The following is a 17,419-nucleotide window of genomic DNA, read 5'->3' on the forward strand; positions in this document are numbered from 1 at the left end:
TTTTTTTTTTTTTTTTTTTTTTTTTTTTTCTGGAGTGGAGTCTTGCTCTGTAACCCAGGCTGCAGTGCAGGGGCGCGATCTCGGCTCACTGCAGCCTCCGCCTCCCGGGTTCAAGCGATTCTCCTGCCTCAGCCTCCCCGGTAGGTGGGATTACAGGCGCCCGCCACCATGACCGACTGATGTCTGTATTTTTAGTAAAGAAGGAGTTTTGCCACGTTGGCCAGGCTGGTCTCGAACTCCTGACCTCAGGTGACCCACCCGCCTCGGCCTCCCAGATTACTGGGATTACAGGTGTGAGCCACTGTGCCCAGCCAAGTAGCTGCTATTTGATCCAGACTTTGTGTCATACCTAAAAGTAACATAAAAACATAAGAAACAACATCTCGAGTCACATCGCTGGTTCATTGCATTCGGTGTCCAGCCTATGGTAACTGGACTAGGACTCACTCATACAGAAAGGCATGACAGCCGTCCTCAGGAAAGCCCCACCCATCTCCCCAAAAGATCCTTGCTCAGCTTGCATTATCCTTGACATACTTGTTCCACTTAAATGCTCTTTCCTAGCGTTGAGTGACCTTGGGAACTTCACATAACCTCAGGGGCCTCCTTTTTATCAGGTATGAATCAGATTTCCTGAATTTCCTCCATGCTTCCACATGTTCTTATAATCCTTATCTTCCTCAAGTGAAAGGCTAAAATACACCAATGATATTATTAATAGTAAGAATATTCAAAAACACATAGCAAGTGTTCTCCCCTGGGAAATGTTTTGCCTTGTTTTCTTATTTAAAATATTAATCAAGAGACCTCGATACCAATGACTATCTAACGTTTGAAATCCACAACCTAGAATCGAATTCCTAGTCTGGGGCTGGAGAGAACCGAGAAGTCCGCATTAGGCTGTAAAACCTCAGCCAGGGACTGCAACAACCAAGGGGAGAGGCTGGATCCTAGCGGAGGAGAAAAGCAAAAGGTCAAAGTTAAGAAAAAATGATCAACTGGCCAGGCGCAGTGGCTCACGCCTGTAATCCCAGCACTTTGGGAGGGCGAGGCGGGCGGATTGCCTGGGCTCAGGAGTTCACGACCGGCCTCAGAAACACGGTGAAACCCCATCTCTACTAAAAGTACAAAAAATTAGCCGGGCGTGGCGGCGTGCGCCAGTAGTTCTAGCTACTCAGAAGGCTGAGGCAGGAGAATCGCTTGAACCCAGGAGGCGTAAGTGGCAGTGAGAGGAGATCACGCTGCTGCACTGCAGCCTGGGCGACAGAGCAAGACTCGTCTCAAAAATAAATAAATAAATAAATAAAAATCAACCAGGTCCCACAGCTGAGGCAAGGTCTTAAAAGAGAAAGAAAATAAGAAAATCACACCTCAAAAAAGACCAGAAACAAACTGGGCATGGTGGCTCCTGCCTGAAATCCCAGTGCTTTGGGAAATGGAACCAGACCAGATATGAGGTTTAATCAAAAATTGTATCTTCTTCTAAAATCAAAAATCCAGAGTTTTTTAAAAAATAAAAACGCTATTGAATGTTTCAATTGATCATATTTACTTATTGAAGAGTTTTTTATTTAAAAAATATTAAAAACTAAATTGACATATAAAGTAGTGCCCTCTTATCTGTGATTTTGCTTTCTGTAGTTTCAGTTACCTGAGGTCAACCACTGCTGGAAAATCTTAAGATACTAGAGAGAGAGAAAGGGAGAGAGAAAGAGAGAAAAACCATATTCACATAACTTTTATTATAGTATATTGTTATAATTGTTATATTTTATTATTATCATTGTCAAACTCTCATTATGCCTAATTTTTAAGTTAAATTTTATTGTAGGTATGCATGTATAGGAAAAAAACCAGTATATATAGGGTACTGTACTATCCAAGGTTTCAGGCAGCCACTAGGAAGGGTCTTGGAACATATGTATCCCTGAGGATAAGTGGGAATGGGATTACTGTCATTAGGACAATGTATGTAATTTGGCTAAAACAAAGAAAGCCACAAGGATTTGAGATTAAGAATAAATATTAAAAAGACTGAGTTTTGAGACCAGTGTGATTCCCCAGCAATAGAGACTTTGAATTCCTGCATCAACCTTAGTAGAATTCTAAGTAACAAAATGGTGAAAGGATTCACTGATACAAGTTGTTGTGATGGCTTGGGCAGAAAGTTAGTGATGTCTGAACTCCTGCTCTTTTGAATTTTGTTTTATCCTTTAAAAAGATGAGAAATACAATAGAGAAAACATTATGCATATTATTTGTATTTCCCAAATTGGAAAAAAAGTAAATCAGTTTCTTTTAATGACTTCTTATAATTCATTTCAAGAACATATTGAATGTCTTTTTAATATCATCTCAGGGCAGTAACCAACCTCCTGTCTAGTATTGAAATGGGAGAGTTCCCTGACCTCCCTCACAGGACATGCGATGGGTATGGCTTCTCTGTTTGGCCGCTGTGCACTCAACCCCTTATGGGAGGGGGAGCACGTAGACGGGCAGGTGCAAGAGCCGAGGGGAGCACTTTTGGGCTCTGGCCCCACTGTAGCATCTAGGGGTGGATGCCTGCAACTCCCAAAGCCCCAGTGGATGTATTACAGTGCTCTTTTAGCTCTGCCATCCACCGATGGCTTAAGTATTAACCAACTCAGTGCCCTCCTGGTATCCAGGTCCTTGTCTGGCATCCAAGAAGAATCAGGTCACACAGACAAATTGAAGGAGGGAAAATGTGGGGGATTTTATTGCCAAATGGAGGTGGCTCTAAGCAGGATGGATGGGGAGCTGGAAAGGGGATGGAGTGGGAAGATGATCTGCCCCTGGAGTTTGGTCGCCCCATGGCCAATCTCCTCTCCAACTGTCCCCAGCCAAATTACTCTCAGTTTTCAGATGCTCCTTCTCTGCTCTCCTTCTCTGCCGTGCTGCTCTTCTGCTCATGGAGCCTGGGGTTTGGGGTTTATATGGGTGCACGATAGTGGGGTGTGGCAGGTCAAAAGGCAACATATGGATGCACAAACAGGAATACCTGTTCCCATTTAGGGCTGAAGGTTTCCAGTCTGGAAGGTGGGGCCTTTCCCAGGGAACCACCCTCTTCTACCCAGTATCTCCTTGCCTCCTGTCCATATCGTATCTTCCTTAACTGCTGATGGTCTCAGAGTCAAAGTTCTCCAAGTCATTCTCAGAGTAGACTGAGAAGAAGTATTCCGAACTGGCAAAGTCACCACACACTGATGCCACCCCATTTCTCAGTCTGAATCCATCCTGATGCATCTATCCATTCAAACATTTACTATTGAGCTTCTGTTATTTTCCCAGCCCTGGGCTCAGTAGCTATGATTTTGTAAGAGCTTAGAAATTTGAACAAGGAAAAAAAAGGAAATTTGAAGAAGGAAATGAGACATAAATGCATAAACTGTTAAATAATACAAAATAGCAATTGATTAAGTGCTAGAACAGATACTAAGTACAACAATTGTTTAAATGTTCAGGGAAAGAGAATACAGAATGAAGATATCTGAATACGGTTAGGGGGAGATGAGACTTGCACCGGGCTCTAAACTATGAGCAAGGCAAATTCTGTGATTTAATTTGCTGTTACAGAGAGGTGAGAGCCTTCCATGCTGGAGGAAGATGAGAAGTATCACTTCCGAGGTGAGAGCATCTATCCAGGGCAAATAGAATCTCATCTCAGCAAGGCTAATCTCAGCAAGAGCCCCTCATCTCAAGTAAGGTTTTCCTCAGTTGTACAGCCTGAGAAACTCAATTCATCAGTGTGCTTTGACATTAACACAAATGAAATACAGCGTATTTTTTCATTGCCTTTATCTTTGTGGTTTTTAAATGTAACTAACAGCCAAATAATAGCACATCCTCCTACCGATTAATAAATGAACCCCATGTTTGTTTTATATATATATATATATATATCTGCTAAGTAATAAATCTGTGTCATTAAATTAGGGCGAAAACGGAATTTGGAAAAATACTTTTAATGGCTGTTGTTTAATTACCTCAATCAGGGTGTTGCATTATAAGGAAAATACATTTCTAATAGCTGTGTAACATTCTTAATTCAGATAATCTGTGCTCACAGGTGGACAAAAGGACTGTTTAGATGTGAAGCCTGGTGCTGTTCTCCCTTTTGACATCCAGTAACCTGGCACGATATCTCAAAGACGTGAGATGAAGAGCTGAGCCAGAGTAGAGGACTCTGATCATAAAACTGCATGATCCTTGTCAGTTATCAGAAGCTGTTTTAGTTGGAGAGGCTATTGGAATACCCTGGGGAAAATCTTCTGATTCTTTATTAATTTCATTTTGATCAGAGGACACCCTGCTCTATAAACCAGTTTCCTTCTTATGATGGAACACAACTAGGAAGAAAAGAAATGGACTTCTTTGAAAGGAAGATCATGAGAAGGGACACTCCCTTGCCTGAACTGCTAGCAATCCATTAGAGAGCTGATAAAATCTGGCATTTTTTTATGATATCTGAGCTGGGATGAAGTATGGCAAGATGGGCACTTCTATGTCATCATGGTATACGATGCTCTCAATTTTCCCACTCCAGCCTGTGAAGCCATTAGCCAAACGTCCTCCATCTCATTCCTCTTTCTGCCATGTTTTGACCTCTGGGAAATTAGGTCTGTTAAGACTTTCAGACATTTGTCAAAATGATAGTTCTGAACTGATTTAGATCAGGAAAGATGCATATAATTTTAAAGGATTTCTTTTTCATGTGTGATGAATTTATCCATAGTCTAACTGAATGGACAGAAGGAGCACTCATCATCAAGTAAAGAAAGAAACAATTTCACCAGTGGCACAGAATCTCTCTCTCTCTCTCTCTCTCTCTCTCTCTCTCTCTATATATATATATATAATGCATCTAACTGCATAGCAAAGAGGCTTATACAAACTTAGTTCCTCTCTTTTAGGAGATGCCCATTCTGAGTGGAAACCATGTAAATGAAACAGGAACTTTAGCATAAAAGTAATAAAATAATACATGAATATGCGCTGCCTTATTTGCATCAAATTCAAGTTAAAAATGATTTAAAGATAGCGATATCTTTTATCTTTAAATCACCTTTGACTTGACCAAATGGGGTAGGACTAGGAAAGTTGAGGGGGTCTAATTTCAATTCTGGTCAGGAAGAAGTCTTAAACTTTTTCTAATTGATGCAGATTTTCACTGAACTGCATGCCTGAAACAGCAAGCTATCATTTGAAATGGTCCTTTGTGAACAGGGCGTTTCTAGAAATAAAGAAGAGATTGGGATTCAGAAGGTGTCAGAGCCCTGGGCTCTGTTGTCCATGGAAGCCCTAGGCTTGCCCCAGGGACTCCTGGGAGCTGTGCTGCAGACTCTGTAGACTTCAGGGCTTCCTCTGTCAGTGAAGGTCCACACAGCACAGGCCAGGGGGGACTAGGGCCTGAGTTGGATTTAGCTGGTGATCCCGACAGGCAGAAGTTAAGGAGGGAAAGTGTGAGGAACGGAAGGAATAAAAGCCAAAGCCAATGCAATGTATGAGTTGTTTGCTGCTCTGCACACCTGAGGCTCATGTCCCACTAGAAAACCCCTGAGGACCCATGCAGGAAAGTATCCCACCGAAACATAGAAGCCTGAACATTCTCTATCATTCCCATCACCTCTTGCTCTGGGGTTGCTTCTGAAGACATTAAATCCCTTCACCTTCCCAACCACATGTCCTCAGCTGAGTGAGCTAGTGCAGCCTCAGAGAAAGTTCTGAGGCAGAAAGCACTGGAGGTCACATACTGCCACATACACAAGAACTGTCTGCCACACCTGCCGTTGAAATCAGGGCAGGTGGCAGGGCATGATGTTGGGCACTGCCCATGTCTGCTGGCCAATCTCTTGCAGATCTCAGCTCTACTTATGTCCACATTGGGTCCACTTTTTCACAGATTCACCCATCCTGGAGCACTTAGGAGATGCCCCCATGAATTCCCTGGGTTCCAGATATGATCCTCCAGGTTGCATAGTAGCAGGAACAATAAGTAGCTGTTCATGATCATCAGAATTGGTTTCTCACGTTCATATAGAAACTTCTTTTGCCTGCTGTTATCTCCTCTTGAAGAGACCAAATTGTCCAGACTTCAGACTTGCTTTAGTTTCCATGGACATCTTACTGTGCCCAGGTTGAAGCAATGTTTTACCGAGAACGAGAATTTTCAATCCATTGGAGCTTAGACTTGCAGGATTGGTGAGTCACTGGGAGTATTGTTGAAAGGGCCAATCCTCTTTTACCCCTTAATTCTTGGACCCATGAAGTCTGACTGTCAGAGACGTCAGAGACACAACACTCTATATCAGCCAGTAGCTCAGTGCATAGACTCCATCCTGATGGACAGCATCCCCAAGCTCACACCCTTTTGGAACCTTTACTAGATCATTCCAACATTCTTACTGCTTCCAGGTAATGGGGTGTATATGGAGAACCACTGTATCTCATACTTCCTTTGCCATAAATGGGTCCTCTGAGGCAATACCATGGTAACTGGGATCTGCTGCCTATAAATGAAGCACTCAGCACCCAAGCAGTAATGCTTGCGGATGTGCTGCAGGTGTGGAATGCAAACCCAGATCTGGCACAGATGGCAGTTCCAAAAAGACAAATCACTCCTCCTACCAGGGTTGAGTGTGCATGGCATAACTGATCTGCCGTCAAATGGCTGGCAGCTCAAATGTATCCAAAACAGGGCCCCTGATATTCTCCCTCAATCTTCCCCACCTCAGTTAATGGCAACTCCGTTCTTCCAGTTGTTCAGGACAAAAATCTGAGATGACCCTTGACTCCTCATTTTTCCTCATGTTCTACAACTGACCTGTAACAAATCATGTTGGTCCAGCTTTCAAAATATATTCAGAACACGGCTTCTCCTTCTCCATGGCCACCACCCCAAACTTACCCCTATCCACTTTCACCTGGATAGCATCCTAGTTGATCCTGTGCTTTTGTCCTCAGCCTGTTGGAGTCTATTTTCAACCATCATTCAGAGTGATCCTGTTAAAACAAATCACAGCATGTAATTCCTTGGTTCAAAGCCTTCCAGTGGCTCCGTGTCTCAGAGAAAAAGCCAAAGTCCTCACAAGGGCATATATCCCCAGGTGATCTGAGTCCTTGTGGAAGACAGACTCTAAGGCGGTCTCGTGATCCTCCCTCCTGGTATTCATGCTCTGTGTGATCCCCTTCCTTGAGTGTGGGTGGAATCCATGGCTGCCTTCTAACCAACAGAATACAGCAAAGTGATGGCTGTTACTCTTTTGATTACATTATCTAATATTCCTTCTTGCTAGCAGACTCTCTCCCTCTCTTGCTAGCCTTAAGAAAGCAAGCTGCCATGTTTTGATCTGCCTATGGAGTGGGCCATGTGGCAGGAAATTCTGTGCAGCCTCTAGAAGCTCAAGGTGGCCTCTGGCTGACACCCGGTAAAACAATCTTAAAGCTCTCAATTCTATAGCTGCAAGCAAGTGAATTCTGCCAACAACACGAATGAACTTAGGAGACAACCTTTCCTGGTTGAATCTTCAGATGAGACTGCAGCCTACGCTACATCTTGATTGCAGCCTTATGAGACCTGAGCCCAGGGCCCTGTGATGAATCCCTGACCCATGGAAACTAAGTCATAATCAATGGGTATAGTTTTGAGCCTCTCCATTTGTGGTAACTGATTATGCAGTGATAAATAAGTACCGCAGTCCTACTACTTCTCTGATCACATCTCCTTCCCCTCTTCCCTTTCATCCGCTCTGCTTGAGCCCTACAGGCCTCTTTGCTGTGTCTCAAATGGGCCAGGCACATGCCCATCACAAGGCCTTTACACTGTTGTGTTCTCTCAGCTTGGAATGCCCTTCCCCCAGATGTACACATGGTTTTGTACTCACTGATTTCTTGTTTTCACCCAAAAGCTATCTTTCCAGCAAGCCTTCCCTGGCCACCTTATCTAAAAGTTCCCATCTCCCTCTCCTTTCATTACTTTCTTCCCTCCTTTATTTTTTGCCCTTAGCATTTACTGTCCTCTAACTTACTGTATATTTTAATGATTTCTCTTGCTTCTTGTCTATTTTTCTCTCACTAGAATGATAGTCCCACTGGAATGCGGATTTTGGTCTGTTATGCTCCCTGTTGTATTTTGTGCCCAGTGAGTCCAGTCAGTGTGGCTGTGTGTGTCTTTGCTGCTACACTGAATTGCTCTGCAGCAGGCACAGATTTAGAGGATATCTAGGCTTAGTCGGGGTTGGAATATGATGAGGAGATTGAAAAGGCAAGAGGGCTCTGCATGTTTTCCAGGGAGTGTTTATGGTGCTGGATCATCAAGCCCAGGAGAGAAGTGAGGATGTGAATGAAGCAGGGCATGACAGAGAGGCAGGGGCCAGTGGCTCAGAGGTCTCATTAAATTCAGGGAACTTGTAAGGTAGGCTGACTGGATGTGCTGAAGGATAGGAGGTAATTGCTGGAAAGAAGATGTTTGCACTCATAATATTGGGAATGTGCTTGGTGATAACAAGGTCTAGGGCATGCTTTGTGAGTGGGTGGTTGAGGTGAGATGGAATAAAAGATTATTGGCTCTAAAAGATTAAGGAACTGAATGACCAGGGTGTGAGATGGAACATTTATTAAATTCTGAAATCTCCAAGAATGATGGTAGTGTTGAAAACGAAGTGATTCAAGTGTTCAATTCATCAAAACATGAGAGGAGATAACAAAGACAGTGGTGATGGATAGCTCAGATCTAGGAAGTTTCTAAGGGGGAAAAACAGCCTTCACCTGAACACTGTGGGAAGCACAATCCTTGGGGTGTAGACTGAGGTTTCCCTTAGAACGGGGATCAGGAGACCATCACCCCTGGGCCAAGTGTGGCCAACCCCAGGTTTTGTCAATAACGTTTTATTTTAACACAGCCACACTCATTTGTTCACATATTTTCTATGGCTGCTTTTGTGCTAGAATAACAAAGTTAAGTAATTGTGTCAGGGGCCTTCAAACCAGAGTGACTCAATCTTGAATAAGACCTCGGTAAAATAAGGCTGCATTCTCAGGTTAGGCATTCTTGGTCACAGGATGAGATAGGAGGTCGGCATAAGATACAAGTCACACAAGACACGGGTCACAAAGACGCTGCCAATAAAACAGGAGGCAGTAAAGAAGCTGGCCAAAACCCACTAAATCCAAGATGGCGACAAAACTGCTCATTATACACTAATTATAATATATAAGCATGCTAAAAGACACTCCCATCAGCACCATGACAGTTAACAGATGCCATGGCAACACCCGGAAATTATTCTATATAGTCTAAAAAGAGGAGGGAGCCTCAGTTCCTGGGAAAATCCCACCTCTATCCCGGAAAACTCATGAATAATCCAGCCCTTGTTTAGCATACCAACCAGCAGCCCTCAGGGCTGCTCTGCCTATAGAATAGCCATTGTTTTGTGTTCTTTACGTTTGCAATAAACTTGCTTTCACTTTACAGACTCACCCCGAATTCTTTCTTGCACAAGACACAAGAACCCTCTCTTGGTGTCTGGATTGGGGCCCCTTTCAAGTAACAATGACAATAGAGATGATGTGGCCACAAAACCTAAAATATTTACTATCTGGCCCATTACAAAAAAAATGTTTTCCGACTCCTGAGTTAGAGCAAGAAGCGGAATGGAATATTTAGGTGAGAGGTTGAAGATACACTGGGACTTTATTGATAATGAACTACGAATTGCAAAGGGACATTTTGGAATAATTTGGGAGGATGGAGATGGGTGGGAATGAGGTGAGATTAGAGAATATTCAGAACAATCCAGCCAATGGTGGTGATACTGAGACATGGACTCTGAGGGTGACTGAGGCAGCTGGGTAGGTGGAAGGCTTGATGGGCTGAACTCCCGGTTGGGCGGGGGGGCTCTACTTTGAGGGAGGTGCTGAGGCAGCCCGGGAGCCTGCACAACTCAAAGCTTTAGAGAGGTTGACTTGCCCTCAGCTGATGCCCAGGATCATGCAGCTGGGAACATCTCGGGGGTCCTGCGGCTCCTGGGAACGCTGGCCGGTTTCCTAGATGATAGAGGAAGAGAAGGAAAGAAAGACAGAGAGAAAGAAAGGTAGGCAGGCAAACAGGCAAGCAATAGAAATAAAAGCAAAAATGACAACACTGTGTTCATATACATTAGTTCAAGAAATTCATAAACCATATAAAATATTGGCATGCCTTATATTAAAAAGCCTTTTTATGACATTTGATGATCAAAGACAGAAATATTATCAGTGCTAAGGCCTATTCTGGGTCCTAAAACTCTGTGGTTCGGTGACAGCCAGATACATGGCTGTCTTATTCCCTTTAAATGTATTGTTACTGTCATTAACTACCCACAGCCTAAACAGGGCTTAGAGTGCTTCTTTCAAACCTGCCGGGGCTAGCATCAAAACTCTTGCAGAGTAAATGAGTAACACATGGCCGCTGGCTAACCCTGGCAGGCGGAACTGCTCTCCCTGTTTCAGCCACAGGCAGCTTTTCCCTGTCTTCCATGAGAATGATGCCGGGAAGGCATTTCTTTTCCTTTCTTTCCACTCTGCTAAGATCTGTGCTCCACTGCTCCAAGTCCTCCTCTCTTCTTCCTTCCCATGAGGATGTACAATTTTGTTATACCCCCAGAGAAACTTAACCCAAAATCTCAGTAGGTAACTGCCAATTCTAGAATACTCCACCAGTTAATGACTGCATTTTAATGCATTTCGTTTTTTTAAGGGTAGAATAAACCCCTCCCTTCTCTTTCAGTGGGGAGCTGCCTGCTGAATTTGCATACTGTTAAATATTTCTCATAGTTGCTGCCTTTAGCAAAGGTTTTTCCCTTATTCATTTCTTTACACCAAATGGCCGCCCCACCCAGGAAAAATAAAAACAACATTCTGAAAAGGAAATTTAATAACAATTTTGAGCACAGTTGATACGGTTTCATCATAGAACCCCCAACATTCCGCAGGGAAGAAACCTAATTTAAGGGTAGAGAGTAAAGTAACTCTGATAGCCAAAAGTTCTGAGAGCCAAAAATGACATCTAAAAATAATATTTGTAAATGTACCCAGAGACTATCGCATGATGGGCGCCCACACGGGAGCAGGGCTCTAGGCATCTGCCTGTGCCTCAGGCTGCTTATGTTGATTGGGTGAAAATAGCAACCGCATTCTTTCACCTAAGGCTTCTACCATCATTCCCCTCAGCTACAAATGTAACTCCCATCCTAAGGATCAGACTGAATCTCTCACAAAGGATGTCTTCCATCCCCTTTGTGGGCAAGCCCGCCCTTCGCTGCAGTGCACTGTCCCTTCTTTTTGGAGCCAATGAATTTCTGCCATCATTCTTCTAGCCGCTGTCTCTTGTGTTATTAAATGTATTTTTCTTTATTTCCTCATTTCTGTGTGTTTTCTCTACCTTTCCTGCCTCCATTACTTTGGGCTTTGGAACCCCAGAGGAAGAGCAGTTAATTCTAGTGTGGGAGCTTTTGGGAAGACTTACATCCAGGGAAAGTCAACAGTGAAGTCAAAGTCACAGAGAGAATGCACTTGGCATGTTCTGAGCCCTATAAGCAGTTTACTGGGACTAAAGCAAAGGATATATGTCACGGGTCAGGTCAGCCTTTACCCTAGAGGCAGTGGTCAACTGTGAAAGAGTTTATGTCAGTGATCCAGCTAAATCTATGCTGTGGAAAAAATTATCATTCTATTATGGAGATCTGTAATTGTTATCTATGGCTGCATAACAAATTATCCCAAGATTTAGAGACTCAAAATAACAAAAAGTTACTATCTTAAGTTTCTGTGGGTTAGGAATCCAGCACAGGTAAGCTGGATGTCTCTCTTCAAAGTCTCTCCCAAGGCTGCAATGAAAGTTTCAGCCAGGGTCACAGTTCTCTCAAGGCTTGATGAAGGGAAGATCCAGTTCAACATAACTCAAATGGTGGTTGGTAGGATTCAGTTCTTCCAAGGCTTGGACCGATGGCCTTAGTTCCTCACTGGCTGTAGCTGAGAGGCTACCTGGGTTCCTTGACACTATGGGCTTCTCCGTATAGAAGCTCACAATATGGCACCTGACTCCACCAAGAGTGTGCAGGTAAGAAAGCAAGAGATGGCAAGTAAGACAGAAGCCAGTCTTTTTGCAACCTACTCTCAGAAGGGACATTCTATTGTTTTCAGTGAATTCTGTTCATTTGAAGCAATTCACTACTAGCCCACACTCAAGGGGAAGGGATTACACAAGGACCTGAATACCAGCAAGTAGAAATCACTGGAAGCTGTCAAAAAAGAATGGGAGGAGAATCAGGAGAGAATGATGTCTGTAGGCCAAGGAAGAAGAGGATTTCAAGGAGTGGAAAGTTGTATGTGGCGCAGAGGTGGCAGTGCCCTCTAGACAAAGGCTACCGGGAAGACACTTGGAGTTGGACAAGTTGGGCTTATCTCTTGTTGCAGGCAGGGAAGACACACACCAGCATAATTATGGCGTGCCTGAGTAAGGTGTGTGACAACCTATTATAAGGTCTGGGCTGGCCGGGCGCGGTGGCTCACGCCTGTAATCCCAGCACTTTGGGAGGCCGAAGTGGGCAGATCACGAGGTCAGGAGATCGAGACCATCCTGGCTAACACGGTGAAACCGCGTCTCTACTAAAAATACAAAACATTAGTCGGGTGTGGTGGCGGGCACCTGTAGCCCCAGCTACTCGGTAGGCTGAGGCAAGAGAATGGCGTGAAGCTGGGAGGTGGAGCTTGCAGTGAGCTGAGATCACGCCACTGCACTCCAGGCTGGGCAACGCAGCAAGACTCCATCTCAAAAAAAAAAAAAGATCTGAGTTTTGGTTGGGTGATTTAGGGGGTGTTTGAGGAAGCAGGGGCATACTCTGAACTGGGTACTTTCAGGAGTACAATAATTCTATGATTGGGTGTCTCAATAAATCTTATGCGTAGAGAGGGAGAATTAGAAAGAGGATAAAATTGTAATTGGTAAAGTAGCAGTCACTCATTTTGGCTGGGAGAGGGGTGTTTGGTATTTTGTGGGTGACACAGTGACCTTACTTTTATCTGTTCTTAGACAAAATGACAAATTGGCCTTGCTTTGACTCATTTTACCACAGTCTCAGGGTAAGCTTGTTTGAAGTTGGTATTCTGCGAAGTTGTTTACGTCTAATAGGAAATTAACACATCTTAGCTGTGGGATATGATGAAGTTTCTCTTCAAAGAGCCTGACCAATCCTTTATTCTTCAATTCACAGTAATCCCCCTCCCCCCTCCACCCCTTTTCCTCTTTTTCTCTTTTCTGCCTTTGTTATAAGCCACAGTAGCTCATTGCAGACACCCCTTCCCCTTTTTCTTTTCCCTCTCTCCTTTAGGTGCCCACCTTATCTTAAAAAAGTTCAAATGTCTAGCCAACCAGGATTAGTTCAGATTGTGCAACCCAACCCCAGCCAATGGGGAGAGGGTACAGGGGCAGGACTTACATCAGGAATAAAGGCTCTCATGCCCCTTTGTTCAGGTGTGCTTTCATGGCGACTGGCCAAGGAGAAGCACCCCTCTGCGTAGAAGTGAAATTGCTTTGCTAAGAATCCTTTGTTTGAGTGTTCAGTCTGCCTAGGATTTTGAGTGCTTATTCCCAACACTAGCTGTGAGCACCAGGCCAGTTTTGGAACGTCAGGCGTTGCTTTTTCTCCATTCTCAGTGGTCAAATAAAAAGAGGCCATTGATAGGCAAATAAGACAAGTAGCGGTTAAGAACAGGATTCTACAGCCAGCACTGAGGTTACAATGGTCTCTATCTCATGGTCTGTTACGAGGATTCATGAGTTAAAATACATGTAAAGTATTTAGAACAAAGTTGGCACCTAAGTACTGCACAAATGCTGATGATCAGTATCATATACGATCCTTGAAGGAGCAATTTCGTTAGAGTGGGAGAAGGGAGAAGGCAGACTGCACTGATCAGAGATGAATAGTGGTTGACGAGGTAAGGTCGGCATGTGCCCAAGACCCCGTCAAGAGGAATCTTGACAGGGAAATCCGGAAACCAAGCAGAAGAGGAAGGGAAATGGCTTATCCAGGTCAGCATAGAGCAATGCTTCCCAACGTGTGTTAGAAATGCAAAATCTCAAGCCTCACCCCAAATTTGCATAATCAGAAACACTCAGTTATAAAAAACCTTAGAGGTGGTTCTTTTTTTTTTTTTTTCCTGAACAGCTTTGTTGTAGTATGCTTGACATAAATTGCACCTATTTAAAACACACAATTTGGAAGTTTCACCACATGCCCACACCATAAACCATCACCACAGTCAAGATAATGAACATATTCTTCACCCTTGGTAGCCCTTCAATCCTGTCTCCCTAGCCCCACCCTCCCCAGGTGATTCTGATACTAAGATGTGAGGATCAAAATTAATTGTCATTAAGAAGTCCTAGAGTCACAGCTCAAAAACCAGTAATAAAGATGAAATCCTAACGGCGAGGAAAGGAAGGAAATAGGAGATAAGCAGCAAGATCAGTGTCTGCAAAAGGCAGCTTGGCCTTACAGAGTGGGTGCTCCTTCTCTTTCTCCAGGCAGCCTGTTCAGGAAGCAGTGGGGGCCACCACTCACACACTTCTGCCAGGAAAGTGTTTCACCTTCATGTCTCTGATCATGGTATTTTCTGTCTCAAAAAACCTTTCATGGATTCTCTTCGCTATAACACGTAGTAAAAAACAAAAAAGGAGTCAAACAGCAACAAAACTTTCTTAGCCTGGCTTTTTGACATCACGCAGTCTGGCTTCATTTGCCCTTCCAATGTAACCTCTCATCCTTTCCACTCCAGATTGTTTGCTCTGATCCTGTACCATGGGTTTGCCCCTGGTTCTGCATAATGAATTGCCCCTCCGGTTTCTCTTTCCTGTCTGGACCTTACGTTAACCCCCTCCCTAGTGCTCCCCACTCCTCGATGTAATTAATACCGGTCTATTTAAATGCTACCATTTCTTGGTGCCCCCTGATCGCACATCTGGGAATCATCTGGCTTTGCTCTAAATGTTCGTATCAGAGATGGTGTCATTCTTGTTGAAAGTGGCAAATTCTTAAAGGCAGGGATTGTGTGTATCTCATCTTTGCATCTTAGTACCTACGACACTGGAAAAGAGGGGAAATTCACTAAATGTTTGCGAATGAGTGAATAGATGATCATGTGAATGTGACTGGAGCTATTTGTCTTTCATTTACAAAACTGTATTAGGAGGCCAGGGTTTCTCAACCCTGGTACTTTTGACATTTTAGGCTGGATCATCCTTCCTTTTGAGGGCTGTCCCCTGCATTATTGGATATTGAGCAGCTTCTCTGCTGTCTGCACACCTGATGCCAGTAGCACTGCCTTCCCAGTAAGACAACCAAAAATGTTTCAGGCATTGTCAAATGTACCCTGTGTCTGTGTCTGTGTGATCAGTTAGGGGTGGGGAGGAGTGCGCAGGGAATGGCCCTGGCCCTGGTTTAGAATTTTTTTTTTTTTTTAGACGGAGTCTCACTCTGTCTCCCAGGCTGGAGTGCAGTGGTGCCATCTTGGCTCACTGCAACCTCGGCCTCCTGGGTTCAAGCCATTCTCTGCCTTGGCCTCCCGAGTAGCTGAGATTACAGGTGTCCACCACCACACCTGGCTATTTTTTTTTTTTTCAAGTTTTAGTAGAGACGGAGTTTCACCATCTTGGTCAGGCTGGTCTGAAACTCCTGACTTCATGATCCACCTGCCTCTACCTCCCAAAGTGCTGGGATTACAGGCGTGAACCACCATGCCCGGCCAAGAATCTTGAACATAATGGTTTTCCTATAAAACATTCATTAAGAGAAGGAAAGTGACAATGATCTATTCAGGTTAAGGAAAGAAGGAAAATATTTAACACCTGGAACCCTTCCCCAGTCCTAGGAAACTGTACTTTTCTAAGTGGATTCCTCCCATTTTCCCTTCTCCCTCCCCTTCTCTGCCACATAGTACTTTATTGTAATACACTGTCAATCAATCCGTGCTAACACCAAAGGAAAACACATCACGAACCAGAGTAGCAAAGCTTTAAGAATGGAATGACTTTAAGCAAGTGGGTATTTTGAAATAAGGTGTCCTGTAATATTCCTCAAACTGAGCTATGTAAGGTACTGCTTACTTTATCTCCTGAAAATGCCTGCTGTGTATGATATATGACCATCTGTCCTCAGCAACTGAAGATGGTAAATCACTTCCCTGCATTTGCTATAAGATGTTTACCATCTTGACTTCATGTGGACAAGTTCTGAAAGTGACAGTCAGAAAATACTGATTCATGCTCCATTTTTCTGAGCGATCTAGATCTTCATAATCTTAAGTATTTCCTCCTTCATCTTGTGGATCCAGTCTCGTTTGAATACATTCATTTTCTTCCTCATTACAGTATGATATATGGTGTTCATTTGGCAAGTCAAATTCAATGAACGATTTGTTCAATGGACTATTAAAATAAAATAACGGCTTGTTACCCTCAGCTTCTCTTAGATGGCTCTATGTCCTCAGTGTACTACCCTCTGACCCCACGTTCCACCCTCCTCTACTAGAGATAGGGTGCTCCTTTCTCCTTTAGCCTCTTCTACCCACTTCTCTCTTTCCATTTTCAATCTATTTTTCACTGACATTTTCCTTTGATACCTTTATGCTTTACAAACCCTTTGTCTCCGTCGTCATACCTAGCTTCTCTCTGTCATGTGCTTCAATTTCAAATCACTGGGAACACAAGCTGTGTATCACTGTTTCCCTCCTTAAGTCACAAAAGCAAAGGGAAAAGAAAAAGGAAATCGTCATTCTGCCTGAGTGAAACGTTATTCATGCAGTTAGTCAGTGGGTTCGTTGTTTAAAACCAGCTGGAGTGAACACTGGACATGATCATGTCAATGAGAGAACTTCTGATGCAAATGAAAAGCATATGCTTGGGGGAAATAGCCTGGAAAAATATGGTAAGATGCCCATCAGTAGGAAAACCAAACTGGTACTCTCATTGTTTTGAAATCATAACAATACTTAGCTTTCCACAGAATAGTAGAGTGTTTCCTTCACATACTGACTTTGGATTTATGTATTAAATCTGAATGTGTCTCAAACATCTGGGAAGTTGGCCGGGCGCTGTGGCTCAAGCCTGTAATCCCAGCACTTTGGGAGGCCGAGACGGGCGGATCACGAGGTCAGGAGATTGAGACCATCCTGGCTAACACGGTGAAGCCCCATCTCTACTAAAAAATACAAAAAAATTAGCCGGGCGAGGTGGCGGGCGCCTGTAGTCCCAGCTACTCGGGAGGCTGAGGCAGGAGAATGACGTGAACCCAGGAGGCGGCGCTTGCAGTGAGCTGAGATCTGGCCACTGCACTTCAGCCTGGGTGGCAGAGCGAGACTCCGT

The 17,419-nt window shown here is 43.9% G+C and overlaps 1 protein-coding gene across 3 annotated transcripts in view; it reads right to left on the reverse strand.

The window, feature by feature from the left end:
• LOC108523904 (uncharacterized) overlaps positions 1-17,419 on the reverse strand; it is a 130,493-nt gene that overhangs the window by 67,973 nt on the left and 45,101 nt on the right. The window contains exon 3 of one of the 3 annotated variants that reach the window (XM_017864672.1): positions 9,739-10,062. The exons of the other annotated variants lie outside the window; for them this stretch is intronic. Within the exon in view, the coding sequence (XP_017720161.1) occupies positions 10,005-10,062 (58 nt within the window). The 3' untranslated portion in view covers positions 9,739-10,004. Of the gene's footprint in view, positions 1-9,738; positions 10,063-17,419 lie in introns of those variants that run through there. 3 annotated transcript variants of the gene reach the window in all.

The sequence above is a fragment of the Rhinopithecus bieti genome, unplaced genomic scaffold (genome assembly GCF_001698545.2).
Source record: "Rhinopithecus bieti isolate Rb0 unplaced genomic scaffold, ASM169854v2 scaffold_73682, whole genome shotgun sequence".
In the NCBI taxonomy this organism is placed as follows: Eukaryota; Metazoa; Chordata; class Mammalia; order Primates; family Cercopithecidae; genus Rhinopithecus; species Rhinopithecus bieti.